The following is a 17,693-nucleotide window of genomic DNA, read 5'->3' as shown; positions in this document are numbered from 1 at the left end:
GAATGTATGCAGCTGTAATGGCACAGTTGAGAGCCTCTGGGTGAGAATCAAGGGGCAGACAAATCACGTGGATGTCAGCATGGGCATCTACTATAGACCCATCACTGTGCTCTGTACTATTCCCTCCTCAGTTTTCCTTCCTTCCTTCATTCTTATTTGTCCTCTTTAGATCCTGATCTTAGAATGGAGGCTTTTCTCCTGCTCTAGTTTTCATCTTGAAACAACCTCAGAGAAATGTACAGACTGTAATGGGGAAGAGACATGTGCATTTGTGTCCCATCACACACAAATGTGGGTGCTAGAGGTGCTATTCCTAGGCTATCAGAAATCATAAAGTAAAGTTCCTCCTTGGCAATGTAATTGCAGAGTGAAATTGTGGAGGATGTATTATGATCACAGCTAGTCCCACAAAGGAAATTTTTTTGAGGAAAAAAAAAAAGAAAGAAAACAGAAAGGCAAGGCTGTGGTCCTAATGGGTCCCCCCCAAGTTGAGATATTCCATCATTCTATGATAGCATGGACTCAAAATCAGCAATTGTTCCAAGAGTCCTGTTCTCTATTTTAACATTTCTTCCCTAGCCATTCTCCTCCACTAGGATGAACTCAATCAATTGCTCATTTTAATAGATCTTTGTCAGAATTGTTTTCTATATCTCTGCTAGGTACAATATATCAGAGTGAATCTAACTCCCACTTTCCTTACCTCATTTGCCTCAGACCACTATCATTTTGTAAGAGGTGCAAAATATTTCTGTTCTTATGGAAATTAAAGCACCAGGGCGTCTTTTAGAATAGGGAATTATTAATACTGCTAACAAATCTTGTAGGATATGGTCTAGTTTGTCCTTCACAGTAGAATGCAAAAATTGTCTCTGAAACAGGTGCCCTCTTACACTGAACAGAAATGTAATGCTGGGTCATTAATAAGGGAACTCATATCAGACTCTGACTTGTAATTAAAAATTACAGAAACCTGATGCTGGCACCAGGAAAGATAAGATTTGTACTTAGCCCTCATAACTGCGTTTCAGCATACGTTCCACAGAGATTTCTGTCAAATATTCTACTGTCTTACCACCTCTTTGATACAGGCAGCAAACAACCAGAACATAAAGTAGGGGACACAAAACTGACTACCAAGATGAAGACAAACACCTTGAGGTCTGTGCCTGTGTGTAAGGGCATCTGACCTCACAGATCAGCTCTTAAAGCTTATCAGATACATGACTACATACAGCAAGTCAGGATAGCAATTATTTAGAATGTAGATACACAGGATTGGCCATTGAAAAGTTAATCATTAAATCCATGCCTGCTGACATACAAGTTTGATCTTATTTTCCCTCTATTACCTGGATAAGACAAAAACAACAACAATCTCCTGTCTGAAACAGATACAAAAAATCTGCATAGCAAGAGGATCTCAGTATCAGCTCCCTACAATAATTACATACATTTCAAATGTTTTGCAGAGGTGCCAGCTCCCCATGGCCCTTAACAACTGCAAGCAGGGCAGACAGAAATTCTCATTACACATCAGTGGTGGGTTTGCAGATCTGGGGGACTAGAGCATCACATGGATGTTTTAAGGAAAAATAACAGTACATATTTGAAAGATCTTTTTACAACTATTGTGTAGATTATCCACTCAACAGCAGACACTAGACATGTCTTCAGAGCCATGAAGTGCCAGCACAAGGAGCACATTTATGTCCTTAGGTGTGAGATGAGATCATAAGCCATCTGTATGGAATGCTATCTAGGAAGCAGGTGAATGAATTCCTTATTTGTTACAGGACTTTTGCAATTTGTTGGTTTCAACTTCAAACACTGCCAACCCTATGGGCTATCTGAGCTTTCATCCTCTGGAATTGCCTTCCAGCCCTTGTGCAATGCAGAAGACAGAATGGGAATCAAAGCCAACTACTCTGTGTCCCAGGAGTTCTGTACAGTGGGTCTGTCTGCACAGCCTACAGAGTATTTTTGGTTTTGGCTGAGCACTTAAATCAGCCCACCTTGGGGCTGAAGAGGGCACTGCAAGGCACAGGAAAGCACATGAAAATCCTGGAGAAGAACTGTATTCTTCTTCTACAGCATCTGGTGGGTTTGCCCTGCTAGGATAAGAGGCATGAAATATAGCAAGTTTGATCAGATATTAAGAGGAAATTCTTTACTGTGACAGTGCTGAGGCACTGGAACAGGCTGAGAAGTGGCCGATGCCCCATCCCTGGCAGCATCTGAGGCCACTCAGATGTGGCTATGAGCAATTTCCTCTAGAGAGAGGTGTTCCTGCCCATGGCAGGGTGGGTGGTACAACATGATCTTTGAGGTCCCACGTAACCAAGGCCATCCTGTGATTTTGTGAAGGACATATGAATCTACCATAGAGCTGAATGTGCCATGCTTGAGTCTACAGAGCAATGCCCTCCTCATTCATGAATGTTACACTTTTTTTCTGATCATGTCTAGTCCCATTTGCTAATCCAAATATCAACAAATGTCCCTTGATAAAAAAAGAGGAACCTATATATACCTATATAATTATTCCCAATAGCCAAAGACCTAACTTCTCCTCATTATAGCATTCTAAATGCTCAGTGATCCAAAAGGGGGTTTATGTCATTAGTGGCAGTCTTCTAGGAAATTATCCCATGCCTTAGGTTTGCAAAAGTGTCTTTTCAGCCACACAGAAGGAAGATTCCTTTCTAACTGTGGGGGTAACATCACACTCAGGCTGCTCATCTCAGCCTGGTCCTCCAACAAGCTCTTGCTCATCCAATCCCTGCAATACACCACCTTGTCCAATGCCTCAGCAGAAAACAGCTCTGGGGAACCTGAAAAGCCTGGGTGGAGTGAACCTACCTACAAACCTGGTTACACTGGAGTGAAGCAAACGTATCCTTGGAAAAAAAATCCTTTCTTGACAGACCTTCCCCTTACTGCTGTGGTGAAAATAGCTCCAATACCACAGACAGTAAAGCTTCAACCCAGACAGCAACGTGTCTTTGTCATCCACACCACATCTTCACTGCCTTTAACTGGATTTTGTTTGGTTTTTTTTTTTTTTTAATTTTTAACCTCTTTGCAAATATGCTGGTGTGAATTGCCACCAGGTCAACTGCTCCAACCTGGCAAAAAGGGGATGCCAAGAAGCCCCAGCAGAGACGCAGATCTCCTCCCTCCACACCTGCCAGAATCATCTGGAAGGAATAATCCAACGTTTCCGAGCTTCCTGAGCCTTTCAGGCAGGGAGGGCTGGCAATGACCCAAGGGCAGAGTCACTGATAAAAGGCTCCCTGGAGGACCTCTGCCCCCATCCATCTCCCTGCCGCTGTCCAGCTCCTCCCCTCAGCACTCCCTGTGCAGCATCCAGCCCCCGACACACATTAACCAGTGCTCTCCAGAGACGGTGCCGCGCCGGGACTGCTCCCGCTCCACGCCTGGCGGATCCTGCAGCACGCCCGGGCAGCAGCTTCCCTCCAGCCTGCCACAGCCACAGACACGGCTCTGCTACGACCTCATGGCCACTGCGGGAAAAGTAAGGACAAGGCATTTCCCATCCTCCTTCCCAGGTGCCCTGCTCTTGGCCAAATCCGCTGCAGAAGGCTCAGCCTGCACACCACTCCGTGTGCCCTCTTTCCTCTGACCTTACTCTCCCTCCTCTCCCAAACCCCTGAGAATTTCACCAGACACTGCTCTCGGGCAACTGCACACGTCCAGACCTGCATTCGGTAGTGCATTCCCCCTCTGTCCTGCTCGGCTGCTCAGGAGACAAAATTTGCAATTGTGCTGCCTGAAAAGCACCCTCCTGCTCAAAAATCCCACCCTGAGCTCCTGCTCTGGCAGCAAACGCAGCTCTTCAGTGGTGCCCTCTTCAGCCGCTCACCTCCTGCACTCAGCCTTGTCCATGGCAATAACCTTTCCAGGCTGCAAGCCCCATCTTGCTGATGCCAAACTGCTTTGAGTTGATCGGGGAAGGGTTTGTGCCATGTCACACGCAAATCAAAACTTGCTAAAGGAAATAAAATATCCAGGTGCCCATCAGATGGGGACAATTTCATAGTCCCTCTCGCTCACCTTCAGCCCAGTGTGTCACAAGGCTGACATCAAAGCTCTCCATTGGCATTTCCATCAGGTAGGGTCTGCAGTGCTCATGGCAGCACAGTCTGGCCAGTAACGCATGGGGATATTATGAAAACTCCACCAAAGCCATCAGAACCCAGCAGCTTTCTAAGGCTACACCTGACACTCTTTGTGTCACAAACCACAAATGGGGTTTCCTCAGACCCTAAACCAGGCCAGTGGTCATTGGACAGCACGTGGTTTCAGGTGCAGTTGAGCATCACCAGGTTTGAGCACCTCGGGTTTAGGTGATTGCAGGATGACTTCCCCCAGCCGTGTGCTAAAGGCAAACGTTCCCATGCAATGAATTCCTCTTGCTTGTTTCCAGGTTATCAGGTGCAGGGCTGCTGTTGCCTGGGCCCCGGGCAAACTCTCTGTTGAGGAGGTGGAAGTTGCACCCCCAAAGGCAGGGGAAGTCCGGATCAAGGTAAAAATACATCTCAATAACTTTTTCTTCCTTCCTTGTGGGAATTGCTCTTCTTGTGGTTATACCTTCAGTAAAACTCAGGGATCTGCATTCTCCAAGAGGCTTTCATTGCCCAGGGCTGCCTTGGCTCAAATGCACTATCTGCCAGGGACTCCTTTTTGGACTAATTCTTGTCTAAGCTGTCACATAGGAATTCCTGTCTCCAGCCCTTGCTCTGCTGGACAGGGCTCTGGTGTCCACACTGTGGCCTCTCCTCCACTTCCACCTCAAGCTCAGTGCAGAGGAAAGCCACATGGAGCATTCAGAGTCAGCAGAAGGGGAAAGCCCAGCCTGGGCTCAGTGTGCTGTCATAGAGTGCCAGCACTGACTGAGGGGCATCATAACATCCCTGGAAAAATTGCTTCCACAAACTGAGTTAGACAGAGGCCAGGACATCTGCTTGTTCCTCTCCAAACAGCTTGTGGCCACAGGTATCTGTCGCACAGATGATCACCTTCTGCAAGGTTGCTTTCCTAATGCAGAATTCCCAGTTATACCTGGACATGAAGGAGCTGGAATTGTGGAAAGCGTTGGAGAAGGAGTGACCTCTGTGAAACCAGGTAACTGACACACACACACAAAAAATCACATGACCAGGAATCAGATCTGGCACAGGTAGCATCCTTAGAACCACATAACATGGGATATTGCTTTCTTCCAGGTGACAAAGTGATCCCACTTTGCCACCCTCAGTGTGGGAAATGCAGCTTCTGCCGGAATCCTGAATCCAATTATTGCCAGAAGTCCCAGTAAGTTTACTTTGCCTTCCCCTACACCTACATGGGATGGACTTTATGACAAATCAGTGCTTCACTCAATCAAATACAAATACTTGCATCTCCTCCACAGTTTCTCTGAACCACAAAACCTGCTGCTGGACAAGACCAGCCGCTTCTCATGCAAAGGGAAGCAGATCCATCACTTCCTGTGGGTCAGCACCTTTGCAGAATACACCGTGGTCCCAGAGTACACTGTTGCCAAGATAGATGCTGCAGCACCTCTAGACAAAGTCTGCTTGTTTGGCTGTGGGTTTTCCACAGGCTATGGGGCTGCCATCAACACAGCCAAGGTTGGTGTTCAGGCCTGTTTAGCACTCCAGGGTCACCCTCACATGCTCATCAATCCTGTGCAAAAGAAACCTTCTCCTCCTCCTGCTCTTGCTGCTGGAGACCCACAGGCTCCCATCTGTGCAGGTAAAACCAGGCTCCACCTGTGCTGTTTTTGGCCTCGGAGGAATTGGCCTCTCAATTGTCATGGGCTGCAAGGCAGCTGGAGCTTCCCGCATCATTGCCGTGGACATCAACAAGGACAAGTTTGCCAAGGCCAAGGAGCTGGGAGCCACCGACTGCATCAACCCTCGAGACTTCCAGAAGCCCATCCAGGAGGTGCTCACTGAGATGACCGGGCAGGGCGTGGACTACTCCTTTGAGGCCATCGGGCACAAGGACACCATGGTAGGTGGTACTTGAGCATCTGTCCTCCCTCCCAGATCATCACAGGCTCCTCTCAGGGCAAAATTGACCCCCATGGGAAGATCCTCACAGGCTGCCTGCACTGCTGGGCATATGTTTGTGAGAGAAAACAGCATGATCTTAAAAAAAGCCCCATGCTCTCCAGGTGTGCTCCACAAGGGGACATGGCATGTTTTCAGATTCCCAGGGAGGAGCAGGAGATTGCACAAAAAGAGCACTCCCCTGACTGACCCATAAGGGCTCTCTCTCATTCTCCTGCCTGTCCCATCAGATTGCTGCCTTGGCTTCCTGCAATATGAGCACTGGTGTCTGTGTGATGGTTGGAGAAGTGGATTCTGGTTCAGAGATTTCCATCGATCCCACACTTCTGCTGACGGGGCGTATATGGAAAGGGACTTTGGTTGGAGGTATTGTACTTCAGAAGGCACTCTAAACAATTCAGCTTTTTGTTTCTTGGCAGTTGACAATCCATAGGAAAAGATGGTTGACAATCCATAGGAAAAGATGGTTGACAATCCATAGGAAAAGAGGGTTTTCAAGCAAAAGATAACTAAAGAGGAGCATGCCACTGCCTGTATTGAACATTAGCATTAGACATGCAAATAGTCCTCCACCTGTGTCACACAGTAACCCACTCATCCCAAAGAGCAGAAAACATCTCACAAGGGTGTGGCACCAGCACTGGTCACTAGTCCTGACCCTGACAGTAACACTACCGTGCCAAAAGAGCCTTTCCCCCAATATTCATGCAGCTGCTCTCTCCTGTTTCTAGGCTGGAAGACGAGAGAATGTATCCCCAAATTAGTTTCCGGCTACTTGGAGAAGAAATTCAATTTGGACTTGCTGATCACGCACACGCTGCCATTCGCTAAAGTGAACGAGGGATTTGAGTTGCTACGTGCAGGAAAAAGGTGAGACCCTGAACCAGCAGGAGGTTCAGCAAACCTCAGCACCTCCTCCTAAAGTTCCAACAGGCAGAGCATGCAACACTGGCTTCCCAAAGAGCACCTGAGCCTTTTGAGGAAGCAGGGCCTCCCAGCTGAGTGCTGGCAAGATCTGCCACAGCCCCAAGGGAAGAGCCCATGTTCAGCACAGGCAACCCTCCTGCTCATGGTTCAGCTCAGCACAGATCCTGTGGCCTTATCCCATGAGGGGCTCCCGTCAGCAGGGATTTGAAGGCTGCCCCGCTGCTGCACGCCTCATGCAGCTCAGTCAGGAAGAGGCTGGATGGCAGAGAAGGTGGCCGGTCCCCAGGCACACCTGCCTGCCACACTGCCTGCTCCTGAGCTGCAGCCAAGCCTCCCTTCCCTTCCACGTTTCAGTATCCGCACTGTCCTGCTCTTCTGAGGGACGCGGCCTAGGAAGCCGAGCGGAGGGACCAGAGCAGCAGGTGCTCTCCAGGCCCGGGCCCTTCTCAACCAGCACCTCCCCTTGTGGGGCACCAGGAGAAGAGAATGAGGAACTCACCTGTGCTGCTGCCACTGCTGGTCCTGCTGTGCCCAGACAGGACATGGAAGGATGTCTCTCCCAGGAAAGTGCTTTTACTAATAAAGGTTTACTGTCAAACTCGTCCCATGCAGTACACTCAATCAAAAGTGTTCCCAGAGGACAGGGGGAGCTCTCCCTCACATCACATCCCTTCCACCACACCCTTGTCCTCAGCAGTGAGCAACAGCCTGTGCCCCTCCTCTGCTGCTGCCCCCTCCTTCATCTCCCTCAGAGAACTGGGCCCGCTCCTCTCCGCCCCTGTCCCCAGCTGGGTGAATGCTGCAGCCTCCAGCAAAGCCCAGCAGGGAAACAACCCCTGCTGCTGCTGCTCTGAAGCATATTATAGAAAGCAGTAGATAACTTTCCTATAATGATGTAACACTCATACAGCTTCCATGGATGCTGTTTCATTTTTGGCAAATGTTATTGTACTTTTAATATATTTTCCACACCAAGTCCCACGGTATATTACAGCACAACTCTGGAAAATATTCCCCAAAGAACAGGCTTATCACTCCAAATGGCCATTCTGTTAAACAGATCCTTCTATCAGTTTCTGACACTGGACCCATAACATTACTGTGCCTTTTGACCTCTTTTGTGCAACATTTATCACATCCCACAGCCCTTTGAACTTCTGGAAACCTCTTAGCACAATCTGCAATCATACAGAATATCATGAACACACAAATGAGTTATCAAAGATAAATAAATCCCATCCTATCCACCAATTTTTACTACCATGCCTATTGAGGGCTTTGTCTTTGGGAAGATTTTTTTTTTAAGCATCCATGCCATGTCCCACATATCTTCCCCTCCAAGCTGTGTCTTCCTCCTTGATTTTTTCCCCTGCTTTTGCAACATCTATGAGCTTAGTTTTGGCATGTTTTGGTCCTTTGCACTGCAGCTCATTTTCTCAGAGACCATTTTCTGGTAGTCTCTAAATGTCCCAATTTTCTGGTTTTTGGGTTTTTTTCTGTTGCATTTCCTTTGATCCTATCTCCTTTCCAGGGTGTTTGTAAGCCTTTTTTTCGGGTTTGCAAGATTCCGTTTCCTTTCCGGATGTCTTGGTGTGTAGTAGCAGCAGACTGTTTGTGGGAAGAGGATTGTGTTATGGTGCATTGTTTCCAACTATTCAGTATCCATTGAAAAGAAACTCCATGGGAATTCTAAATATTCCTCTAATATATATTTTCCCTTGTTTCATCTATTACCTATCATTTCTCATTTCTCTCCCCTTTGCACAAGATTTATACCAACATAGGACACCACCAAAGGAGAATTTAGAAGTCCCTATAAAGGCATCATTCTTGCAATGATGCCTTTCTTCTTTCTCCAAGTGGACCATTTTTGCCCTTTCTCCAGTTCCAGCGGGAAAGGGCCTGGAGACCTATCTTGATCTGAGACCCAAGAAAACACAGTGCTTTTTTATCCATTTTAAGGGTTCAGCAGCATTACCTAGATGCTGCTTTAGAAATCTTACCTCTTACTGGATTATTGGCAGTGTTCTTCTCCAGGAGCTAATAGAGAAAAAATATACCAGGTAATACCTTGAGGTCTGACATGTATGCTTTTCTGGGGAAGGATATGGATAAAATAATTAATATCTGGGCAATTTTACAACTGAAAAGGCATAAAAAATCAGCTTTACAAATAGATAAATATGCATCTAATTGATGTTGTGAAAGTAAAAGTGTGATTATATCAATTACTGTTAAATTATATATCCAAGCCCAATAAAAGATGTATAGAAAACAATTTCTGCATTTGGTGAAGGGTTGCCTTAGTTTTCTTTGTGACCCACATATTACAATATCTCAACAGTATAAATGTATATATTAATATTAATATTAATATTAATAATTTCCCTAATGTCATACATGTAATAGATATGATAATTCTCTTAGAAATGTATGAATAATTCAATTTACTTTGTGGAATTTTTGCTGCATTTTTTAGCATGTTATCTTGAACCACTACTTGCCTAAGTAGACTGTTGATTCTTGCGTACTTTGGTTCAGAAGGCTGGAATGAGGCCTACTAATTTTGCCTTTAAAACATTCAAACAGAGGGTTATTCTGACTTTGAAGCAGGAGTTGTGTCCATTATACATAACACTAGTAACGAATAGGATAGGTGTCAGTCCAGATTAGAATCCAAAGATGTTTCTACAGAGCTCTTCACTTTTGTGTGTGACCTCTGTCGAGTTCCCCTTCTCTTTTCTGCGTGATGTCAGGGAGAAGGAGTGAAAGGATGTTTATTCATTTCTCACAGCAATGCTCCACAACATATGTCTTCAGGGCTGTATTTCTTAAGGTAACATTTGCCAAAGGTTCAGCAGATCTCTCTGTGTATTTGCAAGCTGTTACACCACTTTTAGTGACATCTTTTCCTTCATGTTGGAAGTATAACAGAAAATATGACAAATATAGTGGAATATATCACTGGAAAGAAGTAGTGAGCAATGCCAGGACTGTGGGGAGGTGGGGGGTAGTCATCCACCCTGGCAGTCCCTTCAGAAAATGACCAAATGAGGGAATAATGTGCTGATGGAACCAAAACTTCATTCCTAATTCTTCTTTTTGGTCTCAGGTTAAAACTATGTGGTTTTTAATTCAGTCTTGTATTTCTTTTGATGTAATCTTTAAGAAAAATTTGTGGGAGGACATCAAGCTACTGTCCTGCCTTAGTTAAACAAATGTCTTGGTCTTGACCCTTTTGGAATTCATAAACCTGGAGGATTTGCTATTGCTTTTTTTTTTGCAACAGTTAGAAAAAAGATGTAGTATTATGCTAGTAGTAGAAAATTGACCCCATCCAGTACAGATCTGACACTTGCTACAAACCCTGGTGATGGGGCTCAGGATTTAATCACTGCAGAGAAGTACCTTTAGATGGAGAGTTTGTTACTCTGAATATGTGTGCTAGAAAAATGTGAAAAAATGAACGTACTATAAGATGGGTTTGTGTTCACTGGGGCAGAAGCACGAGAGTATAGTGTAGTTCCTACTGTACTGGCAATGACCTGCAAGATTAATAATTCTGTGGCTAGGCCAGATATTGAGATATTGTGAAGAAGGTCAGCTGAGAAAAATAGTGTGTTGTTTCTGTAGGCAGCAGGAATGAGGAAGTAGTGCTGGGGAGTTGGTTGGTTAAATTAATTTAGTGCCTCAGGAGGAAAAAATCTTATCGTTACTTGGGAAAATTTTTGGTAAAACAGATTACATTTCTATAGCTATTTAGCAATTGTTGTGATTTTAAAATTGAAAGCAGAATTCAGGTAGTATATGATGTGTTTGTGACCTTCTCTTAGGTTATAAGTTTTATATATGCTGAGGGATTTTTTCCTGAAAAAATGTTCCTTACTTTGTTGGGTTTTGGTTTTGTTGGTTGTATTTTGGGGATTTGGGGGGGGGGGGGGGGGGGGGGCTTTTTTTTTTTTAATTTTGTTCCCTTACGACATTGTTGATAAAGCTGATATTTTTCCTCAAGTTCTGCAGAATGGCATAGAGTGGATGAGACAATGGGAACCGGGAACAAAGTACAGCTATTCCATGTTGACTGATGGGTATGTCCTTATGCAGCCTTCAGCACAATCTAAAACTGCAAAACCACGTTTAATATTTGTGAGAGTACTGCTAAAGATGGATCAGGACGCTGCCATTTTGCTGGTTTTATTTTAATTGAAGCTTTTAGTAAAATTTGTAAAGCTGAACTGAACTATTCAAAATGAAGCTTAAATCCATCAGAGGGCGCCATTTCTTTCCTAGTGGTCTGTATGCAACAGAGTGATGCTGAAGACTTTATACTTTGTTGCTGCTGTAATTCTCCATTTATATCTCGCACATAATACCTAAAAATAACACTCTGCAATTTTTAGTTTTTAACCTATAATTACATTGCTATCTTTGGAAACTACAGAATTAAAAAAAGAAAATGCTAAAGAAAATCTGATGCAAGACTGGTTATGTTACTGGGCCTAAATGTCTCTGGAATTCCCCTCCAGAGGAATCCTCTCGGTGAAATTCCTTAAAGGAAAACAGGTGCATTAAAATATCTGTTGTATAGGTGAGATTGCATAGACAACTGGAAGAGATGGGAGGAAAAAAGCTTTACTTTAGCTTGCAGCTTAAAAACTTGTTGGGGTGGTTCCCTTCATGAAGGCAGGCTGCTAAATAAATAGGATTATAATTTCTCCATATTTTCATAGAGATCTGATTTCTCATAAAACTTGGTGCAGTCTAGTTTCAATAACCTACCTGAAGTAGAGAGATAAATGCATACACAGATTATCACGAATATTTAAGGTGTTGCTTGCTTCCCCGAGGGCTGTGTAAGCATCTAATTTACTGGCAGTTTTCAGTGTTGATGTGGTAGTTGGTGTGCTATTTTTTGTCCCAAGCACTGTGAAATCATCCTGGTGAAAGTCTTGCCCCTGTCATTATTTTTTCCCCCATGATTAACAAATTCGTATCAAAAAATTCTTTACCAGGATTACAGCAAATGAGCTTTTCCCAAACTGTTTTCATTCTACTGATCACCAGAGACAAGACAGCTTTTAGTTCTACACCAGTACAATATGTAGAACACAGGATTATATATGACTAACAATATTCCTCTTTTGACTTTCTAAGATCTTGGGACATGAGTAAATTTTTGAACATCCAGTGCTTTATTAGCCGTACCAAATACCCTTCTTTTGCCAAAAAGTGGATCAATACTCACAATTATGGGAACCTGTACAAGGTTTATACAAATTGTTGTTTCTCTTACGGGAAGTTTTGGTTTAAAAGTCTAGAATGACCTGCTGTGCTTGTCATCTCTACTTGTGTAGTATAAAATTATAGTACTTGAACTACTTACCTGGTGCCTGATTTTCAAATGTGTTTCATGTGCAGATCTCACTTCACTAATTGAAGATCATATAATTACTACATTTTGATTTTAATCTTGTTTTTAAGAATCGGGATGTGCTCCTTCAAGGATTGTCTAAAAATGTTATACCACTCCTCTTAGATCAAGTAGTTCAGCTGGAAAGACTGTCTTGATTTTTTGATTACTTTTTCCTGTTTTCATGCAATACACTAAAAAACTAATTTGTACCATTCCCCTCATAGAATCTTGACTTTTGACAGTGTAATGGAGACAGAGAAAGATTAGGATGTATCTACAGTGGAATCAAATTGTCAAGAGAAAAGTAATACTGAGTTCAGTGCTGGACCTTATTGCTGCTTTCTGTCAGACTACCATAAAATGAGTTATTGGAGATTCTAGCAAATTCCCAATCAGCCTACACTAAAGTACTTTTTTTGAAAGGGATTTCAGCATAGCTAATGGTCTTCATTTGAAGGGCCTTTTCATCCAAAATGTAAGCTCTAGATAAAAGAGAGATTGACATTTAATTAGGGAAGAGCTTTACTTTGTGCTGGACAAATGTTACAGGGTTGCTGTAGGTGTTGCTGATCAGATCCTGTGAAGGTTGAAAGCATTCAGGAGCTCGATGTCAGTGAGAATCAGGAGCTTGGTGCTTCTTTAATCACCTAGAATTTAAAAGGAAAACCAAACTCAGATTCACTCTGCAATGTCAATGTTTTTTGTTTTTTATAAAGATGGTTAAACTTATCTAGGTCACAGCTTCCACCCTTGCCAGCACAAGAGTATCTTGAGCTGGTGCTGGTCAGAGGCTCTTGACCCAGGTCCCAGGTCTAGACAAACTCCTGTTGACTATATCTCCTCTGTTAAAATGAGAGTCTCTGTCTCACCAAGGTGCTTTGAAGTTAAATGGTAAGTGATCTGACAGAAGGCAACATGAAAGTCATTTGTGATTTAAGTAGGCTTAAAATCTGCATGTGTTTCTACTGCCCCGTGTTAGATTAAAAAGACTTGGTACCCAACCTAATCCTTGAATGTTACTCACTTTCTCCATCAGGTTCCTAGGAGTCAGACCAAGCTGACAATCATGCTTGAAAATCTGGGCATGAGTTATGATGGGAGACCTCACAGCGGACTTGATGACTCTAAAAACATTGCGAGGATCGCCATAAGGATGCTGCAGGATGGCTGTGACCTGCGGGTGAATGAGAGAATTCACGGTGGACAGCTGATGACAGTCTCCTCCTCAGGCCCCTTAGAGGGAGCCCCTGCTCCACAGATGCCCCGCTACAGAAACTGGCAGATCAGGGCTCTGCCCCGGGGGCTGCCCTCACATACCCGCTAAAGACTCCAGAGTTGTTAAATGGGCACCTCTGCCAGCTTGTCTGCCGTGCAGAATCCTAAAGCACCTTAACTAATCATCTCTGTTGAAATAAAGAGGAGCATGGAAGCTGTTTGTTCTTTGAAGCCTATTACAGCAATTTATTTTTGTACTGGTGACTTCTGCTAGCAGTGAGGTTGATATCTGGAATCCAGACAAAGTGTTGAGCTTTTAAGAAGGTGTAATTTGAGCACCTGCTAAGAGGGATTGGGCCTGTGTGCTGCTGTGCCACCCCAGCCTGTGGGCAGTATTTGTTCACTGTGATGTACTCCAATGGTATCCAGCATCTATCTGCTTATTCATTGCACACAAATAAGCCATTCCCGGGAGAACTGAAAGAGCAGTGGTTGGGCTGGCCCTTCCTGATGAGGCACTCTGCTAAGGGTTCCTATCAATTTTTTTATTTTTTACAAAGTCTAGGAGAAATGGGTGTGCATTCATCAGTTCTAAAGCAGTAGAGGAGTACTCTGTTGTTTGAGGTTCTTCTTTAAGGGATATATTTGTCTGCTTCCCCATCAAATGGAAAGGCTGGGTGTTGAATAAAAATTTCATCAATGTAGAATGATGGTATTTTTCTATTGTTTCAAACAAAAAGGTTCTTTAGATTTTCACTTTAAGGATCCCATCTCCTATTCCTGCAAAGCTGTCCTTCATTTAATGTTGTTTTTAAACACCATCAGCCATTTGCTCTTAAAAATGAGTGAAGTAAAAGTAAGTTCAAAACATGCCAAGTTGCCAAAATTTCATTCTCTGTGATTATTACATAAAACAAAACAAGAAGCTTCTCATTCATGGCTGAAGACATGTCCAGCTATTTTTGGTATCTTCTTGTGCTTTTGCCACCATGGAGCTATGCTTTTATTACAAAATCTAGCATTGGAAGATTAATATAATTTTATTGCTAAAGGCCACAGTTAATTACTAGCAACTTCTGCTTACTCCCCAGGCCTCAGATAAGATGATATTCAAAGGAGGCCAAAATACTAATTTGCTTTGTCTCAGAGGGCTGTTACAAAGTGCACCATAAATGTGATTCAACTTTGCATTAGAATGGTTGTTCTGAAAAGTGAAATAATGTATTTTGGTTGCTCTTGGTTTAAAAAAAAACTGCTATCCCTGTATTACAATTCACCCTTTTTACCACCTACATTCAGGACACAAAATAACCAATTAATAAACTTTGTTAAGAACACTGACTGACTAATCCAACTCCTCTCAGCCCTGTTTTGCTCTTCTGACTGTTAAACTGCATCAATGGAACTGTGAAAACTTCCATTTTAAGTTCATGGAGGCGGGAGAAATATTAGTCAATTCTCAGTTGCTTCATATGATTTCTTTCTTGAGTCACAGATTTGGACAGTCATAACTGCTTCTGAGTTATGGTTTTTGGTGTTGAGTTTTTCTTCCCTGAAAGTTTGGGTTTTCTGGGGGGTTTTTTGTTTTTGTTTTTGTTTTGTTTTGTTTTGTTTTGGTTTTTTGCCTGAAAGCAGATAGTTGCTCTATTGTAGAGAACTTTGTTGAACTTTATAGTTGTTTTTCATTTTGTAGCCCTACTTGATGGATTTTCACAAGGTAAAATAGAAATCTCTGATATGCTTTCTCCTCAAATGCCATTTATCTGCCAGCCCAGATTTTGTACAAATTCCTATATACATGCTTTTCACTGTAGTGACTGTAGTATCCCCTTTTTCTGAAGTACCATGGTAATTTACTTTATTGTGTCTGAGTTACATTTGTGCAAGTTTCTTTGACAAAATTGAGTCTAGTTCAGCAGATCAGGTCTCCCCAGGGCATGGTGGCAGCCAGAGACTTTATCACTAGTCTTTATTTACAGGTCTGGAACAGGCTCACAGTCAAATGAGAAACTTTTTTTTTTTTTACAGATTATACTACAGATTGCATAAGAGCTGTTGTAATTGTACATAATTTATTTTAAGTACAGAGTTGTTTATTTTTGCTAAGTAACTTCAAAAAGATATTTTGAGATAAGGGTTAAATCATAACTGTTTTCTGTTTGGCTGGGATGTTTTCTATCAGTGAGCTGCAGAAATCAGTAGAATCATTCCAGACACTATTTTATCTGTTGAATTAATATCAAACTGTAAGGTGTAAGTATTTTCACAGAGTATTTGATTCTGTGATTTTGAGATGAAATGAATTTTAAAAATGTTTGCTGATTTGTTTAAAATTTAAACAAACTTATTAAAATAATTTTATATTTTTAAACATGTCAGGTACTGAATTTGGTCTGTAAAGCATGAGATGATTTCAACAGTCTTGGGGGGTCTTGGCATCAGCTCAACTCATGATTTGTCTTCTCCAGTAGACCAGCAACATTGCCATGGATGGATGGCTTAAATCCCATGCATGTGACTAGTTCACAACACTCAGTTTTGAAATAAATTTTCCTGGATACTTCAGACCACAGGGGAAAAATTTGTTTGGTGATTTTACTAGTGATGCTCATATTCAGCCAAACAGTGTTTTTTCAAGTTGATCTCATTTGTTCATCCAAAGAAGCTTGCTGAGAGCATCTGCTGTAATGAATATTTTAATTTATTACAGGAGTCTTCCCATGCTGGAAAAAATAATTGACAACTATGTAAAAAAAAATCCAATCTCATTTTTATGCAGAAAAAAACCCATGCAGACATTGATTGCCTTGTTCAAGTTAGAAGCTTTGTTCTATTGTTGCTTTTTATTTCACATTTCAGGAGCTGTACTTGAGCAATTCTACTGCAGACAGCATTTGTGGAACAGCAGCAACTTTAAACAAAGGGATTGCAGACTAATTTCAACATAAGTGCTTTCAAGTAGATTTCTTAATGTATATTTATATGAACGTGAGAGGGCTTCACAGAATCTTGGGGTTATGTTAGGGGAAAAGGTTTCTCAGACAGGTTAAAGAGCAGTAGCCTCTGTTTCAGTGAGCAAATGCCTGAGCAAATGGGAAAGAGAGGTTACAACAGTTCATAGCATCCCATTAACTCCTTGTTGGAGGTGTGGCTACAGGGGCCACTCACAGCAGCTCAGCTGTCCACAGAAACTGCTTTTGCCTGAGCTTGTCTGATAGCAAGGTAATTTAATAAATTGGTTTAACAGGGTATTTGTTTCCATATTTTGTTGGAAATGAACATTGCAATGAGGAAGGGGCTATTCTCAGCAGTGGAAATAAGTAAAAACTCAGTTCACTGTTGTCATGCCCTTGGAGAGCTCTCTGTGTTTCCCTGCAGGCCTTGACAGCTCTTCGGTGACCTTGTGAAAGCAGTGTTTTTTCACTCATTTCTCTCACCCTCTCACACTTACCATGGCTGGTTTTAATTCCTCCTTTTCCCTTTTTCTTCCACTAATAAACATTTGTCTCTTCTGCAGAGAGGCTTGTGCCAGGTAAGATCGTGTATGCTCTTTCTAAAAACAACTGACAGGCCCTTTATAGAGAAATTGGAAATCTGTATGGAAGTATGGAGGGTAGAGGAGACCCAGTTACTGACTGCAGGCTTTTGAGATGGGCCAAATGTATAGAACGTCATTCCTGCTGCAACCAAAACCATTCCAGCCTCTTTTCAGGGACTTCACCTATGGCAGCCCCATGGGGTGGCAGTGACATCTCGCCAGGAGAACTCCCCAGATGGAGATCCATGAGGTGCCCGGGGTGTGCTCAGTGCACGCTGCTGCTCTGCCTTGTACTGAGCTGTGGCCTCAGCTGCAGAGCCATGGTTGGGAACAGGCTCACACTTTGTCCAGAACACCTTCCTCCAACAGAAAACGGGGTGCTGATCTGCAAGTATGGGTGCTCACAAGACTTTGGAGGTTGAGCGGTTGCATCTCTCTTGGGTTCTTTCTAGTTCAGTCCTTTCCCATTCACTGCCTCCAATGCTGACTGGCTTTTGCC

At 43.0% G+C, this 17,693-nt stretch overlaps 2 protein-coding genes across 2 annotated transcripts; both read left to right on the top strand.

The window, feature by feature from the left end:
- The first annotated feature begins 1,906 nt into the window (after positions 1 to 1,906).
- Positions 1,907 to 7,599, top strand: LOC131556837 (alcohol dehydrogenase 1-like). Its single transcript, XM_058803726.1, has 10 exons — positions 1,907 to 1,951; positions 3,353 to 3,538; positions 4,451 to 4,549; positions 5,007 to 5,148; positions 5,250 to 5,337; positions 5,438 to 5,657; positions 5,782 to 6,042; positions 6,332 to 6,467; positions 6,833 to 6,971; positions 7,383 to 7,599. Exons 1-10 carry the CDS (start codon positions 1,907 to 1,909, stop codon positions 7,405 to 7,407), a joined length of 1,341 nt encoding a protein of 446 aa, XP_058659709.1. The 3' UTR covers positions 7,408 to 7,599.
- A 3,401-nt stretch (positions 7,600 to 11,000) lies between these two features.
- On the top strand, positions 11,001 to 13,765 carry LOC131556836 (3'-5' exoribonuclease 1-like; the record flags this gene model as incomplete). Its single annotated transcript, XM_058803725.1, has 3 exons — positions 11,001 to 11,116; positions 12,183 to 12,294; positions 13,478 to 13,765. Coding segments are annotated over 3 exons (516 nt in total), but the record flags the coding sequence as incomplete, so codon positions are not given.
- Between the last annotated feature and the right edge of the window lie 3,928 nt (positions 13,766 to 17,693).

The sequence above is a fragment of the Ammospiza caudacuta genome, chromosome 4 (genome assembly GCF_027887145.1).
Source record: "Ammospiza caudacuta isolate bAmmCau1 chromosome 4, bAmmCau1.pri, whole genome shotgun sequence".
NCBI classification, from domain to species: domain Eukaryota; kingdom Metazoa; phylum Chordata; class Aves; order Passeriformes; family Passerellidae; genus Ammospiza; species Ammospiza caudacuta.
The sequence above is the reverse complement of the archived record's forward strand: the minus strand, read 5'-3'. Positions and strand labels throughout refer to the sequence as shown.